The sequence below is a fragment of the Haemaphysalis longicornis genome, unplaced genomic scaffold (assembly GCF_048455015.1).
Source record: "Haemaphysalis longicornis isolate Haplotype H1 unplaced genomic scaffold, Haemaphysalis longicornis Haplotype H1 scaffold_3, whole genome shotgun sequence".
In the NCBI taxonomy this organism is placed as follows: Eukaryota; Metazoa; Arthropoda; class Arachnida; order Ixodida; family Ixodidae; genus Haemaphysalis; species Haemaphysalis longicornis.
Genome location: NW_027526335.1, coordinates 132,890,568 through 132,907,592, shown reverse-complemented (window position 1 = coordinate 132,907,592; position 17,025 = coordinate 132,890,568). Strand labels below are relative to the sequence as shown.

Here is a 17,025-nt window from a genome sequence, read left to right as displayed (position 1 = left end):
AAGCTGCCTTCTCTGGACAACGTTGTCTGCGCCGTTTCGCAGTGGCGTAGAAAACTTTTTCATTGCATTTGCATGTGAATAAACAACGCACGCTGCGGATATGCACCTTCTTGCACGCAGCCATAACGAACGCCAATTTGTGAAGAAGGTACTGTATGCCTTACAGTCTGACGAAAATATCCACAAGAGCGTTGTCATGAGCCTCCCAAACACCCTCAAACATTTTATTGAGGTGTTTGTGACTGTGCAGAATAATTATTGCGTTGGGCGCCGACAAAAACATTCATCTGATAAAAGGCAACAACAACAAAACAAATAGAAGACAGCCGTTTTATTTCCTGCTGTACGTTGCGCGCGTAAGGGCCCGCAGCTTCATGCGTTCCTACAGACTATTTAATCTCCGTAAGAGCATCTTAAAAATACCTTAGGGAAGCCAACGCCTTTGGATACTTATCGAGGAGCTCTGAGCACAGAACCTCTCAAATAGGCTAGAAAGGATGAGTTACACACGATCATCTGACCGATGCTCTGAAGAAAGCTGTTCTCTCTCCTCGTGCGCTGCAAACTTGTGCGGTATACAGCTCTAAATTATTCATGTCAAAAGCTCGCAAAATAACTTAATTACCGGAAATACGCGTGTTAATGCACAAAGGCATCAAAGCGGGCGATTTCTGACAGAGGCACGGTTACCCCTCACAAGCGGAGTGTAGCAGACGACAGCGGCGCGAGTCGCTAACCTGGATTTTCCGAGGGATAGAAAGACCGATTCTCACCAGCGTGAATACGATTACTCGCATGTCACCGCCTTAAGACAGGAACGCAGGTGACAGGAGAACAAGGACAAGTGCCACGTAGAGTATTCTAGCCTTGTACCGGGAAGGTCCGGCCGTTGATTTTCACACGAAGGTCGATGACGACACACCGACGATGCCGTCTTCTTGCCTAGGACACATTAGTGAGCTGTGACTGAGGATTACTGCTGCTGCTTCCAGCACCGGCCTCCATGATGGCGAAGGAGCAGTTCCGCGAGAGCGACACGTCGATGAAGGTCCACCGACTTCGATTCGGCGTGCTCAGCCCGGAGAACGTGCAGAGGCTCAGCCACGTCCTGTGCGTCACCGACAAGTACTACGAGCCGGGAAGCGGCGCGGCACTCAGGCACGGCGTTCTGGACACCCGCATGGGCGCCGCCTCATCGCACAGCCGCTGCGATACGTGCGGCCTGGACCACGACCAGTGCACGGGCCACTTCGGCCGACTGGAGCTGGAGCTGCCCGTGTTCCACCCGGGCTACTTCGAGGCCGTCCACAGCATCCTGCGCACCGTGTGCAAGCAGTGCGGCCGCGTCTTGCTGCCGCCAGGGGACAGGGCCCGCTGCCTGGACATCCTGCGCAGCCCGGTGCTCACGGGGATGAACAAGAAGGCTCTGCACAAGAGGATCACCGACATCTGCCGTAAGCAGGCCAACTGCGTCCACTGCGGCGCCGCCAACGGCGTCGTTAGAAAGTGCGGGTTTTTCAAGTTCCACTACGACCGAACCGCAGTCTGCAACAGTGGTGGTCTGGGCGATGAATTGCTCGAAGAGTACGACGAGGCGCGTATCTACAACTCCGACCTCGAATTCCACCTGGAGAAACTGACCGGCGATGTTTTGAACGCCGTCACCGTACTCGAGCTGTTCCGCCGGATTCCCGACGAAGACTTGCCGCTGCTGGTGATGGAGTGTGGAAACGGGCGTCCCGAGGGCCTGCTGCTGACCAGCGTGCCCGTGCCGCCCCTCTGCGTGAGGCCATCGGTGTTCGACGTCTCGGGCCGGAGGTCAGCCGAGGGCGACCTCACCCAGATGCTGTCCGAGATCATTAAAAGAAACGGGGAGATCCGGCGGGAGCTGGAACAGAACCGCCCGTGGCCAATCATCATGCTCCGCTGGGAAGAGCTGCAGGCCAGCTGCGGACTGTACCTGAACGGCGAGCTGCCCAGCCTTCCAGCCAGCATGCAGCCCAGGCCCGTGCAGGGTCTCGTCCAGCGGCTGAAAGGGAAGAGAGGCCGCTTCCGGGGAAACCTGTCCGGGAAGAGGGTCGACTTCAGCAGCCGCACGGTCATCTCGCCGGACCCGAACCTGCGCATTGACGAGGTGCGTGCTCTCCATGCCCCGTGTAAGGAAAGGGGGCGCAATGCTGATCTGCAGAGTTACTTCTGCTGTATCCTAGAGATTGTGAAGGCCTCCTCGTTTCTGCTTCGGGCCACCAAATCTACCAGTGACCGGTTGTCCCGTTGCGAGTGAACGTCTGGGGCACTCACCACCCAGTAACTTACCAAACCTTACTGATGGTCGTTTCCAAGGACATTACTACGTAATTCCTTGGGAGTCAAGAAAACAGGTTCTAACATATTTTTTGGAATGCCGGTTTTAGCGAAAACGAAGGGGAAAATTTAGAGGTCCGGGTCAGGGGCGTGAAAACTGGCAGATATTTATATTTCGGTGGTGTTATTAAATCCTACCTTTCGACTATGGCACCAATGACTCGTAGCGAAGTGTCTAATATGGGGCAGTTCTTTCATTTCGAAAGCTAATAACTAAATTGAGTTATTCGTCTTTTAGAAAGATAGAATTGTGGATGGTCAGTAGCTACGCTGAAGGAAATTTTAATTTGCAGAAACAATGATCGCGACAAGTGGCGAATAGCGACACACCCAATCAGCCAGCAGTGACATGGCGGAGGTAACTGACATGATTCCTAGTTTGCGCTCGACCTGGCGGGTCGCCGAGCATCGTACCCGACGGGTCATGACGCTTTATTCTCTGTGGTATGCCCCTGTTCAAGGGCTCTCTATTCGGGTCTTGGAGAGGGCTTTGTCCTGCAGTGGTATAGATAATCTCATGACGATGATAATTATTATGATGGCGATGTCTATGAGTGGGTGTGTCACAAAATTGAGAGTTAATTTAGTGGCCGATGGCTCGGACGGGAGGAGCGACAAACAACTCTCCCCAACGTGCGAATTCGGTGATGTGGTTCGGACCTGCTAACCGGCGATAGGTCCACGCCTGATTGGCAGCGGGCGTGAGGCACGAGACTAGGCACGGGATAGCCGTTTCAAAACAAAGCACATTTACTTTCTCCACATACACAGGAAATCAAGAACAGGCCGACACAGAGGATATGACGACTAAACAACGCACTGCAGCTGACACCCCGTTGGGGTCAGAGCCGCCAAGAAACCGAAACAGAGTACATTGATGACAATTAAAGAAACGGTACTCGCCGCTACGAGCTCAAGAAGGAGGCGACAGTAGATGAAGGGGATAGTAAAGTGTACAATAGGCGTGGTTGGAGGATTCCCCCAACTGCTAACAAAGGTCCGCGATGCACTGAAGGAGGCGTATATAGAAGCCCGTGCAGTCCACTTAGAGAAGTACGACAGAGAACACGATTAGAAAGAGTCCAAAGGGGTGTGGAGAAGGGGAGAACATCTTAGCTGCGGTCCGGCTGATGGTCTCGCCGGGGTGACGGAGGCTGTCGGCAGTCTGTGGTGGGGCGCCGCTCATCAGCGACGCAATTTTGGAGAACTTTAACCTCCTTGAGGCGATCTTCGGGGGCCCGGGGTTCAGGGATTTATACACACCCCCCTAACACCCCCTCAACACCCCCCAGAAGGACTTCGACACCCCCCCAAGAAGATTCCACAACCACAAGCACCCTGCCTAGGGATTTATACCCGTGCCACACGTACACGAAAAATGACATTAATTGCTTAATGCCTTAACTTTTAATGCCATTAATTCGCTGCTACACGCAAAAATCTAATGCCATTCGCTCTAATGTCATTTTGGTTTAAGGAGTTTCGCACAACTCATTTACCTTCACGAACACCTTAAATCTGCCTACCCTCGAACGCGATGAGCACCAAATGAAACCAACGAAACTCTCAGCACCAGAGTGGTGACGCGGAAATGTAGGCGAACTTCGAAATAAGGCGATTTTTGTGCACCATTGGTGCCGAAGTTTTGAAGAAGGCGAAGTTAAAAAAAAAACAGCGGCAAAAGACAAAACATCGCGTCACTCGTCGTGCTAAATTTTCGGGGGCCCGGAGTTCACCGCCGTCGTCGCTCGGCCTCCCCAGCACAGCCCTCAAGGCCGTCGCCGCGTCCCGGCCGTCCCGTCCGGCCTCCGCCAGTTCTCACTCCATTCTCCCCGCAAACCCCGTGCTGCACCGTGCACAGTCCCTCGGACCACGCGTCTACCTCTCTCACCGAAACGCGTCACCAACCGACCCGGGTGCGGCAATGGAGGCGAAAGCACTCGTTTGCTACGCTGCACGCCTCTTCTAGGCCCAAAAATGGCGAGCAGCAATGAAAAAGAACCAGTCAAGGAGGGACATGAATTTCGCGACAGGGTGTCCGATACGTGTATGTGTGTATAATTACCGTAATTCCTAGAAACGCGTGCTGCACACCAGGTTGAACCGGGCGACTGGTTCTCTCCGAGCGCAAGCCGGAGTGTGAACCAGGGGGCCCTCGACCGTCCCTTGCAGGTCGGCGTTCCCAGGCACGTGGCCAAGATTCTGACGTACCCCGAGCGAGTGACTCCGCACAACCTGGAGCGGCTCCGGCAGCTGGTGCTCAACGGCAGCGACACGCACCCGGGAGCCAACTTCCTCACGAAGCGGGGCAGCGAGTCCAGGAAGAGCCTGCGCTTCGGCAACCGGGTCGAGCTGGCGCGCTTCCTCCAGCGGGGCGACATCGTCGAGCGGCACCTGTGCGACGGCGACGTGGTGCTCTTCAACCGGCAGCCGTCCCTGCACAAGCTCAGCGTCATGGCGCACTTTGCCAAGGTGTCGTGCCCGTGCCGCTTGTGAATATACTTCGTACCTGCGCGCTGCTCAGCTCTCTCCGGAATACAAGGTGCAGATGCTTTTATTCGAACAAATCTTGGCGATGGCACTGCTTCGAGCCGAGGGGAAAATCGGCTACATTGTGTAATGCGGTGCTGACACGAAATTCGAAAGCTGAGATGAATACTAATCTCCCAGGAAGTTTCAATCGTGAGCGTTCATATAACATATTTTAAATCAAATTTACTATTCGCATGCAATAAATAGAAAGCGTACAACGGATACTCCTTCGAAATCGGCATTTTTATGCCGCATTGAGCGCCTTGCCCCAAAATGCCGACGTTAGGACTTTCGTGACTCGATCAAGGCGCTGGCTGCGCTGCAGCGCCTTGTGCATCACGTAGTTCCCGGGCACGCGCATGTCGACCGGCCGAGGTGCGACGAGAACAGTGACGTCATGGGCGCCCTCCTGTCACGGTGGCAGCCTCGGGGCTTCGTTTCGTCAAAGCCAAAACTAACATGAATAAACGAGGCTGTAATTGATTTACGCGGGGATAACCATCTAGCGTGCCATTATATGATTAGTAGGCTGGTAAGCACTCATAGCAGCAACAAAACGCAACGCGAAAATTCGTGTCAGTACTCCTTGAGGGCGAAGGACGTGAGCGGAAAGAACGCGTCTGCGCGCGCTTTTCTCGCTCCGAGAACCGGTTTGGCTGCCGGAGCGGCTGCTCCCGCGCGCGTCCAACTCGCTAGATGTTTGCCGCGTTGTAAACCGGATTGCTCAGGTGAACATGTTTCTGCCAGTTTTTGCTTGAAAGCTTCGTGTTGTTCCAAGTTCCGGACAAGCGGTAAGTTAAAGGAGCCTGACACCAATTTTCGGCGTTAATATTATTGCACAGTTCGCTTCCTTCACTCAAATACCCTGGGTGAAATATGAGCGGCCTGCGACGCGAAGAACATAGTTCAATTGGATCTCATTTATCGCGCCGGCGGAGCAGCGCGCGGAGCGGCACTCAGCAAATGGACATCAGCGTGACATCATCCAGGGAGAGCCAAAAGAAGTGACGCGACAGCGCTCGTCAAAAGCTTCATGCGCGCGGCCCCACGAACGACGAGCGGGCGCAACACCCTCTCGAGAGGGCGCCGGTGACGTCCGCACAAAGCGGTGAGGTCAGGCAGGGAGTCTGTCATATGCGCCGTTAGGGATGAAGGCGCGGGAATTTGAAACAAACGATTTTCAGGCCGTTCAATGTAATTAACTATCGCGCGCTGAAGTATTTGAAGTGCTGTTTCAGGTTCGCCAGGCCATTAAGCATCGATAAAAGCAATAAAGTGTAACATAAAACTTTCGTGTCAGTGCTCCTTTAAGATCCCGTTTTTCAATGCGCTCCACAACAGCCAAAGTAAACCTCACAGCCGTCTAAAAACGTTACTCCTTCACCAGTGCTCGCGACAGGAAAGCGGGGAAGATGGGAGTGCGGGCATGGCCTCCGCGGATTTAAGACCTTAGCTCTTGAACGCCCATTCGTGTGTTTGGTATCTGTTTCGTCGGCGGCGTTACCGAGCGTATGTGCGTACGATTTTATGGCATGACGAGAAGGGGGTGAAAGAACGAACGCGAAGCGCAGCGAAGAATGAACGATGGTAATACCGAAGACCGCGAGAATGCGCAAGCGATGCAAGCTTGCTTTGAAGCATTAACAGTAGAGGAGGAGTAGGGCTGGGAGCGGGAAAACAGAGCGCTGTATCACCGCAGGCCCGTCTGAAGCGGCTGACAGATGACGTCGGAAGACCCCGTGGCGCTCATTCCATCCGGGAGCCGGTTTCATACTCCGCTACACGTGCGCATCGATGCGGGCTAGCGCCGCCTCAAGGGGGTGCGTCCGAGCCTGCTGACGTAGCGACTTCGCTGCGCCTTTCAAGCCAATCCTGAAACTTGATTAGCTCCGCTTCTGTCACGGCGCATACGCGCAGTACGATCGCTTGCCCCGCCGAAGTTGGGGAGGGGGCGTGCGGGAATACGTCCATTCAATCGGTATTCCACTTGCGGTTCCTCGACATTCCGTTCCTAATTTCCTTTCCGTTTCTTTTAGTTGCACGTTTCTTCGAAGACAAGTATTGTCGCGATAAAATGCCTTATCAGCGCAAGACACATCTGAAGAGCTGCGCTTTGAATTCGCATTACAAAGAGGCGTTCATTAGCTAATTTTGACAGAGAAGTTGGATACAGATACACGCCACCCACACCTCTCCGAACGGCTTACGCCTGTGCGGCATCCGCCGCAGACTATAGCGCTTTGCGGCAAAGCCAATATTCCCGCGAATGATTTGTCGCTCCCATATCCAATGTCGATAATGCCCCTAATCATCAGCGTGTAAACAAACCCTCCTTTTTCAGGTATTGCACGAGCTTCCCAGCGAATGCATATCTTGGGCTTTTCAGGTTCTGCATAGAGCGCATCACCTCGTAGGGGACCCACAAGCTCCTCTACTCGGCTGGTTCCCTTTTTGACACGAGATGCTGCCAAGCTGAACTGCTTCAGATCCCAGTTGTTTCCCCGCAGCTTTTCTATGGACCTGTTCTCTCTACGCCTTTAAAACCTTCGCATACCGTGGGGGCTAGCGTCCAGCGATAGCGGGATCTGAGCACGGTTTCTTTTCGTACCGCTTAGCGCCCGGGTTTGCAAAGCAGAGAAGAATGAACGCGGTCGAGGTGAACGCAGGAAAATTATTGCTGTTCTGAATTCTCCTTGCGACGTTACTGCGCCGTATAACTGTTACAGTTGATCAGTTAACTCAAGTATTATCCCAATGCAGGAATTAATTCCATGAAGGCTCACGTTCGCATGGTTCGTTCTTTGGCGTTGACTTGGAACTCCGTAAATTCGTACGGTTCTCCACAGGTGCCCCCTGCAGAAGTGCTTGCGTACTCTTGTCGTTGCACAGGTCCTTCCGCACCTGACCTTCCGGTTTAACGAGTGCGTGTGCACGCCGTACAACGCGGACTTCGATGGGGACGAGATGAACCTGCACGTCCCGCAGACGGAGGAGGCCCGTGCTGAGGCCATGGTGCTCCTGTCGACGCGGTCCAACCTGGTGTCGCCCGGCAACGGCGAGCCGCTAATCGCCGCCATACAGGACTTTATCACCGGCGGCTACCTCCTCACCAACAAGGACGTCTTCCTGGACAGGGCCAAAGCCTGCCACCTGGCCGCCTGCGTGCTCGCCGGTGAGCTTTACCACTTTAGTGTAGCTCTGCCTTAAAGGTTTGGGCGGTGCTCAACCGGACTCGGGTGCCGTGGTGTTAAAGCTTTGGACGGGGATCAGCCTTGGTTGCGCCGTTTATGAACAGAAATTCCGTGCGCACGTGAGCGTGCGTCTTTTGAGGAGCGCCTGGCGTCGTCGAGGCTTGCGCATGGGCTTGCGCCACGTCGCACGTGAGGGGCTCGCAAAAGGAAAGAAACCGAGTGCACGTGAGCATGCGCGTAGTGTCAAGCTCCCGGCATCGTTTCACTCCACCTTTGCGAACAGTCGACCCTTCGTTCGTGGCGTGATCTCTCGCGTGCTCCTGTCTTTGCCCGTTTTTGATGCACATTTTCGATTTCGTTGGTATATTTTTTTTTAATCTTTTGTATTTTTGTATTTCTTAGTTTTCCAAAATTCTGTTCCACCAGTTACCTCCAATTACGCTAATTTGACGATTAAATGTGTTACTTTCAAGAATGCTGCATTTTCAGGCAAGTGCAGGGCGTTACACGGTCCTGGCTAGGGGTGGTACTCGGCAAAGAATGCCGGAGAATGACACAGACTTACGGGAATCGCGCCCTTCGCATCGGGGTCTGTAGACACTGAGCGATCTCATTTTTCTGGTAACAGGTTCCCTGTAGCAATATGTTTCGTTTTAGAGACAAGCAAGATTGTACAGAGACGTCCACTTACTTGCTTTGTGTTTGGGGGCAAGTGCAGTTCACCGAAATGATTTGCTCTGCTCGCAGGCAAAGACACTGCCATGAGAATAGATCTTCCCCCACCGGCGGTTCGCAAGCCCCTTTGCCTGTGGACGGGAAAGCAGGTGTTCAGCCTCATCCTGAGGCCGAATCGCTCGTCCGATGTGTTGGCCTGCCTGCGGGCCAAGGGCAAGTCGTACACGTCGGGGGAAGAAATGTGCGCGAACGACGCCTACGTTCTCATCCGCAACAGCGAGCTGCTTAGCGGGAGGATGGACAAGGACACGCTGGGCTCCGGATCCAAGAACAACATATTCTACAACTTGCTCCACGACTACGGTAGCCGGCACGCCGCCGACGCCATGTGGAGACTGGTGCGCCTCTCGATCTTGTACATTCAGAACCAGGGCTTCTCTATCGGCATCGGAGACGTGACCCCCAGCGCTGCCCTCCTCAGGACCAAGCAGAATCTGGTCAGATCCGGCTACAGCCGCTGCGAAGAGTACATCGACCAGCTGGAGAATGGCCAGCTCGAGGCCCATCCCGGCTGCAGCGAAGAGGAGACGCTGGAGGCGGTGTGCCTCAAGGAGCTGTCCTCGGTGCGGGACCACGCGGGCAGGGCGTGCCTGCGCGAGCTGCACAAGACGAACAGCCCGCTGATCATGGCACTGTGCGGCTCCAAGGGTTCCGTCATCAACATCAGCCAGATGATCGCCTGTGTCGGCCAGCAGGCCATCAGTGGTCACCGGGTCCCCAACGACTTCGAGGACAGGTCGTTGCCACACTTCGAGAAAAACGACCGCTCCCCACAGGCGAGAGGCTTCGTCGAAAACAGCTTTTACACCGGTCTCACCCCGATCGAGTTCCTCTTCCACACCATGGCCGGTCGAGAGGGCCTGGTGGACACGGCAGTAAAAACCGCCGAGACGGGTTACATGCAACGCCGCCTCGTGAAAGCTCTCGAGGACCTCTGCGTCCACTACGACGGGTCGGTGCGCAACTCCTACGGTGACGTGGTCCAGTTCTGCTTCGGCGGTGATGGCATGGACCCATCGTTCGTGGAGGCCAACGGCGACACGCCCGTCGACTTTGACCGGGTCATGGAGCTGGCACGAGCTCGTCGTCCTTGTAAGGAAGAGGCGCGGCTTGACATGGAAGGCATTCTCAGTGTCTCTAAACAGGCTGTTAATGAGGAGAAGATGCAAGAGTTGCCCAAGGACTTTCGCGATTCCCTGGAGCAGTACGTGCTCTCCTACGCACGAGCCGTCGACAAGGTTGACGAGCAGCGCGCGATTCAGGGTCCCGACTCATCAGTGCTGGCGCAGCTCCATCGCCTGACAGAGACCCAGTTGCGCGATTTTCTCAGCACCTGCCGAGAAAAGTTCATGCGCTCTTTGCTGGAGCCCGGCACGGCCATCGGAGCAGTGACTGCCCAGAGCATCGGCGAGCCGACCACTCAGATGACCCTGAAGACGTTTCATTTCGCTGGCGTGGCCTCCATGAACATCACACAGGGCGTGCCAAGAATCAAAGAGATCGTGAACGCAAGCAAGGTATGTTCTCGGCTAAGACACATTTTAAAGTAAAGCTTTCTACCTCTACCTGCCACCGGTTCGTTCGTGGCGTGCGGGACAATAAAGGCATCTGGCCGCTTAGAGATACGCTACCGTTTGCGCTTCGAAAGACGCTCCTCTCCCGTTTTCTTTCCGCCGACGCACGGCCGGGTACAGCGGCGGCGTCCGCCGCTCTATCCCGGCCGTGGCCGACGCTGCTGCGCTCGGGACGCCGCCCCCGCGAATTCCCGTTTACGCCTGGCAGAATCTCTGGTTTCACTCCATGTAAAGCCACGTGTGTGAATTCAAGTGACGTTGCTTGGACAATTGTTGTGGGTTTAAAGTTTTGCTTTCCAACCACCTTCACAGCGTGAATTCGAGCCTTTTTTTTTTTTTTTTTTGCCTACGGGGAATTTGTGTGCGCGTTTACTGTGCGCTCTCGGCGCGGAAACATTCTTTTCGTCAAAAATTTCTCTTAACCTCGTACATATTTCCTCCCTTCAAGTACTCTGAGCCATTTGCGAAGATGCCAATAAATGATTGCAGACTCTAGCAGAGTACAAAGATACATTGACGCAGTAAGCGTCCCGAGCGCTGCGCTCTTCTCCCACCCTATCCCTCTCTTCCTTATCCCTCTTACGAGATGGGAAGCAACCATGTTCCACCTACTACAAGTTATCATACTCATGGCTCTTTACCACCCGCAACGCACCCTACCCACTACTCAGCAACATGTATGGTGTGTGATAAACCCCATTGCTCCGAATGTCATAGGCGCGTTCCCAAACCAAACACTTCATCTCCAACCGCAACACCGTATATGAGCAATGGGTGGCCCGGTGACAAGTTCTGACGCCTTCAGTAATGCAACCTGGTGACTAGGACCCGGACTGCCACCGAGGGCCTGATTTTCCTTATTAGGAACGCATCTCCCAAAGTGCAGGCGTCCCTGTTAACAGGCGTAACATCGCTTTTCAATAGACACCGTTTTCTTTTTTCAATAAACGTTTGATCAATCAACGAAATCTTTTTCCTTGAGCAAAACACTGGTAACCGAAAGTGTTTGTGATTTTCGGGAAAAGTTTCGTAGGTTTTTTCGCTTTGCACTGCGAAAACGCATTCACATTTTGAGTTACTGAACACAAGTCAGGCTTTTGTTATTTGCAGAAAGGGTTCTTGTTATGATGTATACCTTACGAACGGAATGTCGTTAAACTTCCGTGTGTACACAAGTGAAATACTTGTGCGCTGTCATCCCAAGAGCAACTCGTCGGGTATGTGTTCGGTTTTTGCTATGTTGGGGTACGTAAGCCGTGCACAACACGCGCTCGATTTCGTTACGTGGTTGTGACCTCCAATACTGATGAGGGGCTGGGGAGCCGACCACACGGTGTGATCGAATGGCCGCCACATTCAAGTTCCGTTCGCCAAATATGCTCAAGCGACTGACTGTCGTGCTATCGTTGCCACTTCCGCGTGCAGAACATCAGTACGCCGGTCATCACGGCGCACTTGGTGAACGACAGGGACGAGGAGTTCGCGAGGCGCGTCAAGGCCCGCATCGAGAAGACCGTGCTGGGCGAGGTGTCCGAGTACCTGGAGGAAGTGCTTCTTCCGAGGGAGTGCTTCGTCCTCGTCAAGCTGGACCTCGATCGCATCCGACTTCTGAAGCTCAATGTCACAGCAGAAACCGTCGGCAACTCCATCGCGCAGTCGAAGCTGCGCCTTCCACTCCCGAACATCCGGAAGCTGGGCAACGCGGTCGTCGCCGTCGCCCCCGTGCTTTCGCCCAAGTTTTCCGCGTCCGAGGCACTCCACACGCTGATGGAAGAGCTGCCCAGCGTCGTCATCGCGGGCATCCCAACTGTTCCCCGAGCCGTCATCCACGCCGACGACTCGGGACGGGGCCCGACCCGCTACAAGCTCCTCATCGAAGGCGAGGGCCTGCGGGAGGTGATGAGCACGTACGGCGTCGACGGCAACCGTTCCGTGACGAACAGCGTGCGCGAGGCCGAGAGGACGCTGGGCATCGAGGCTGCCCGGACCACCATCGTGCGCGAGATCGGCCTCACCATGCAGAGCCATGGGATCCGCGTGGACCACCGGCACCTGGTGCTGCTCGCCGACCAGATGACCTTCCGCGGAGAGGTGCTCGGCTTCACGCGGGACGGCCTTGTGCGCATGCGCGAGAGCTCGCTCATGCTCGCCTCCTTCGAGAAGACGGCCGACCACCTGTTCGACGCCGCGTACTACGGCCAGGTGGACGAGATCGTGGGCGTCACCGAGAGCATCATCATGGGCGTGCCCATGGACGTAGGCACCGGGTTTTTCGACCTGAGGCACAAGGTCGACTGGAAGCCACTGGCGCCTCCGAAGAAGCTGGGGTTCGACAGGGCTGAGTTCCACCTCAACATCTGCGAACCGTGACTAACTGGCACTGTAGGGTTGTCAGTTTGTCGCTTATTTTCTTCTCTTTTTTGCGTACGTGAAATTCTGATGGCAGATATTCCTTTTTGCCCACCTAATGATGGTCCCTTACTTTAGTTTCCTTTTTTTGGCGCATGCCAAATAAATTCCATAGCACGCGATACGACGTGCGGCTATTTTTTTTTTTTTTTTTGTATTCGAAAGTTTGCCCTAAGGCATAACGGTGCACAATTCACAGGTACACGAACAAGTTTGCTTCTCGTATGAAGTCCAGAAGGTGCCGATGAAATGGTCCATGAACCCAGCGCTGCAGGTCTGGAGGGCGGCCAGGGTGGAGGCCGGTTGCACGAAGGTGTCGTAATCGGATCTGATGCAGTCCGGGTCAGGTCCACAGCAGATGCTGCACATTCACATTCTGTACGGCGGAGTCGCACAAGGGGCAGGTAGAGTCGTATGGGTCGTGGTGCTGCGATGGCCAAGAGGCAGTCGAAATGCTTCGTTTGCATCCGTTTCATTTCGTTGTGCAGATTACGGGTGGGATAGAAGAAACGTCTGCACAGTCATTTCGATCAGGCATTGCCTGCACGTGCATGATAAATCCAAGGCCGTGTCTAGAGTGCCGTCCGACGGTATTATAAGCACTCCACTATATCGACGTCCACCGGCGTTTGGGGGCAAAATTGCAGAGTCTGGCAGTACATCACTTTAGATAACGTAAAGCTAGGCAACCTAACCTAAACATAAGATAACCTAACGCGCACAAAGAAATCATTTAAAACACCAAAACTAACCTAAGGCATAAAAATTACACCTCGATTAAATAACAAAAAAAAAAACAACCGAAGCAACAGCCGGTCTCGAACCACCGACTTTGGGATCAAGAAAAGACGGATCCTCTACACTACGACACTCTCTTCCAGCTGTGCTAGCCTAGTGTTAAATATTGGAATGTTGTCGGACGGCACACTAGCCATGCCTGCAACGATCAGCTAGAGCGACGTCGGACGGCACTCTAGACACTGCGTAAATCTAATAAACAGCAAAACAGCGCTACGACGGAAAAAGAATGTGAAAGTGCGAATGCACGAGTTGAATTTGCGCGGTTCGGTAATGTTCGCGAAAGAGAGATCACACACACACACACAACTACAAAGAAAGAAAGATGCATTTATTCACAGACACCTATTTGTGTTGTCGTTGTACTTGATTGCTAGAGCGGATCTCAGCTTTGAAATTTCGTGTCAGTACTCCTTTAAGCGGGTGCATTAGCCCTTCTCACGCCCGATTCCTGGCCAATCCTTCACGTGGGTATGTGCCATGTCAGCGGCCAGGCAGCGCGCGCCCATCTCCCCCCGTTGCCAAGGAAGACGAGGAGATTCCTGGCCAATCCCCCACGTGGGTATGTGCCATGTCAGCGGCCAGGCAGCGCGCGTCCATCTCCCCCCGTTGCCAAGGAAGACGAGGAGCGCGCGCACCCGCAGCTGTTGCTATGCGGACGGCGGCGGACGCTTCAGGCTCGCTTAAGAAGTGCATTCGCACTTAAAAAAGGAGGAAGGCAAGTACGTCACTGACTAGCAATGACGTAACCTATTCGCAAGAAGAATGGCCAAGCTGTTGTAGGTGTGCATTGCGGGACAGTTAAAATTCAGTGTCATTATTTGCGTAGTCGCGGTGCTAGTAATCATATGCATCGGAGAGGTCGTCGTCGTCTTCGCGCCGAGTAGTGGGCGCAAAGTCCTCCTCAGTATTGTAGACATCCGCCAGCTCAAATGGCGAAGCTTGCACAATGTCGCGCAAGCGACATAGTGATTTATACGCAGAAAGAGAGCATAATTAAAATATAGAATTGGTTCCAGTATTTAAGAGAGGTAACAAGGAGTTAACTATAGACCAATTTAATCCTTTCCAGTTTGAGCAAGAACATCGAACAGTTGCTTGCTAAACGCTTAACTATCTAAGAACATTTAACGTAATAATTCGCAGTTCGGTTTTCGTGCGGGAAGTTCCACTAGCTTGGCTTTACTAACCTTAACCGATTTTATTAAAAAAATCTATTGACTGTGGTAAATATGTTGGCTCACTTCACAAAAGCTTTCGATACCATCAATTACAAAATTTTATTGATGAAACTCGAAGCATACGGTATAACCAGTCCAGCACTTACTGTACTAAAAAAATTACTTGGTCGATAAGGCAATACGTGGTTGCTGCAGCTGGCTCGTTCTCCGACTGTAAAACTAACCAAGGTGTCCCACAAGGTTCCATTCTTGGTCCCTTATTGTTTAATATTTATATCAATGGCTTACCCAACTTTTTAAGCCCCTACAAATGTCTTTTATATGCTGACGATGGCACAATAACATTATCAGACACATCTATAGTATCCCTAACTTATAAATTAAACGCTGCTTTAACGGATGTGACTGAGTGGTGCTGCAGAAATAATTAAGACTATTTTTAATTTTAAATAATTTAATCAATAGACTAACTTTATGATCTTTAGATGCAGCCAGAAAGTGTTAGGTATGTTGCCAGAATTAAAACTTGGCTCTAATCCTATTGTATCATGCGACTACGTCCAATTTCTTGGTATAATTCTTGACACGAACAATAAGTTCACTTCTCACGTCGACCATATCGCAAAAAAATGGCATTTGGCATCCGGGCATTGCTCAAGGCACGACCGTTCTTTCCAACTAAGGCTTTGTTATCACTTTTCTTCACTTTCATGCACAGTCATATCAACTATGGAATCACTGCTTGGGGTAACACATATCACACCCAACTATCATTCATTCAGCACATTCAAAATCAAGCTATCGGTATCATTACTAGCAGCCCTCGCTATTAAAGTGCATCACCTCTACTTTGCGAAAATTAAGTTTTATCTGTCACAGCATTGTTCGATTATAATTTAGGTATTTTTTTTTCTCAAGCTACTCAACAACCAATTATGTTTTGAATTTCTTGACGTGGGCACTTTTGTAAATCATAACAATACTAGATTTGCCTTGAATAACAAGTTGTTGTTACCCAAAGTAAAAACTAATGACCAGCAAACATCTCATTTTGCCGTCATTAATCTGTGGAACCGCCTACCACTTAATATTAAGTCATCACTTTCTAATACAGCTTTTAAAAAATCTCTGAAAAATCTTCTAACATGATATGTTTCCCGATTTCTTCGTTTTGTTGGTTTTACTTTCGTCATTTGCTTGCGCAGTAAGTAGTCTTTTGTGGTCTTTTGTAAACCGTTAGTATTTCTGTATAATGGTCATTTGCTTTTTCAATGCCTTTTTTATGGACATAGCTTTTCTAGCTTCTGTTTTATATAGCTTCTTTTAAGGTTTTAGTATACTCTATATGGAAACCATGCACTACATGTTTTTGCATATTTGTTTCCTTCACTAATGTTTTGATTGTACTTGTTTTCGCTTCCACTGCTGCTTCTGTAACCTTTTTCGTGAAGTTCACCATCCAGGGTCCAAGTGCAGTCGCTGACTTCGGGACCCTTCTCTGTAAAATTTCTTTGAAACCGTTTACATTTGATGAATAAACTTCAAGTTGACTTGTTTAATTACATGTTGCGTTGTGCTTTGCACTGTGCTTGTAGCAACCATTGCCATATGCATCGATATCGTCGCGTTCCTCATGCCAAGCATTACATGCGTGGTAAAGCCACTGCGCGAGCCGAGGACTCGGCCGTCGTCGTTGTTGTTGTTCCTGGTGACTTGCGGCATACCCACACGGGGGATTGGCAGGAATCGGGCATGAGGAAGGCTAATGCGCCCGCTTAAAACACCAGAAAATTATGAACCTAGCGATTTATACGCAGAAAGAGAGCATTATGAAAATATAGAATTGGTTGAAAGTTGAAAGTAGTTTGAAATGGAGAGATGAGCTTTTTGGGCCGGAAAAAGTACATGCAAGAATCAAAGCCAGCAGGGCAGGCACCTGGTCTCGGATACGAATGCATGAATGGCTGCAGCCACTTCTAGGTGAGGCACGCGCTCACGACCGCGTATGTTTTCCTGCAACGGTGAACTTACGGCTTGTACAAGACGACGACGAAGACGACAACGACGACGTGGAGTGGGACCCGGAGCCCCTCCTCACGTACGGGGAGGTGCTGGAGTGGTACCGGCTCGGCCGGCGCACCGCTCCGGCGCCCCACCCGGAACTAACACGACAGCAGGCAGTGCTACTACGCCAACTACAAACACAGTCAGTGATCACGCCGGCGCTCGCGCGTCACGTGT

At 52.2% G+C, this 17,025-nt stretch overlaps 1 protein-coding gene across 1 annotated transcript; it reads left to right on the top strand.

The window, feature by feature from the left end:
• The first annotated feature begins 760 nt into the window (after positions 1-760).
• Positions 761-12,860, top strand: LOC144173434 (DNA-directed RNA polymerase III subunit RPC1-like). Its single transcript, XM_077701861.1, has 5 exons — positions 761-2,134; positions 4,537-4,836; positions 7,786-8,068; positions 8,835-10,339; positions 11,822-12,860. Exons 1-5 carry the CDS (start codon positions 1,004-1,006, stop codon positions 12,764-12,766), a joined length of 4,164 nt encoding a protein of 1,387 aa, XP_077557987.1. The 5' UTR covers positions 761-1,003; the 3' UTR covers positions 12,767-12,860.
• The last annotated feature ends 4,165 nt before the right edge of the window (positions 12,861-17,025 follow it).

Excerpts from the sequence above, each read along its gene's own strand:
- LOC144173434 (XM_077701861.1), top strand. The coding sequence starts at position 1,004 with ATGATGGCGAAGGAGCAGTTCCGCGAGAGCGACACGTCGATGAAGGTC. Across the intron at positions 4,837-7,785 it reads TCATGGCGCACTTTGCCAAG|GTCCTTCCGCACCTGACCTT; the intron begins GTGTCGTGCCCG and ends GTCGTTGCACAG. Across the intron at positions 8,069-8,834 it reads GGCCGCCTGCGTGCTCGCCG|GCAAAGACACTGCCATGAGA; the intron begins GTGAGCTTTACC and ends CTCTGCTCGCAG.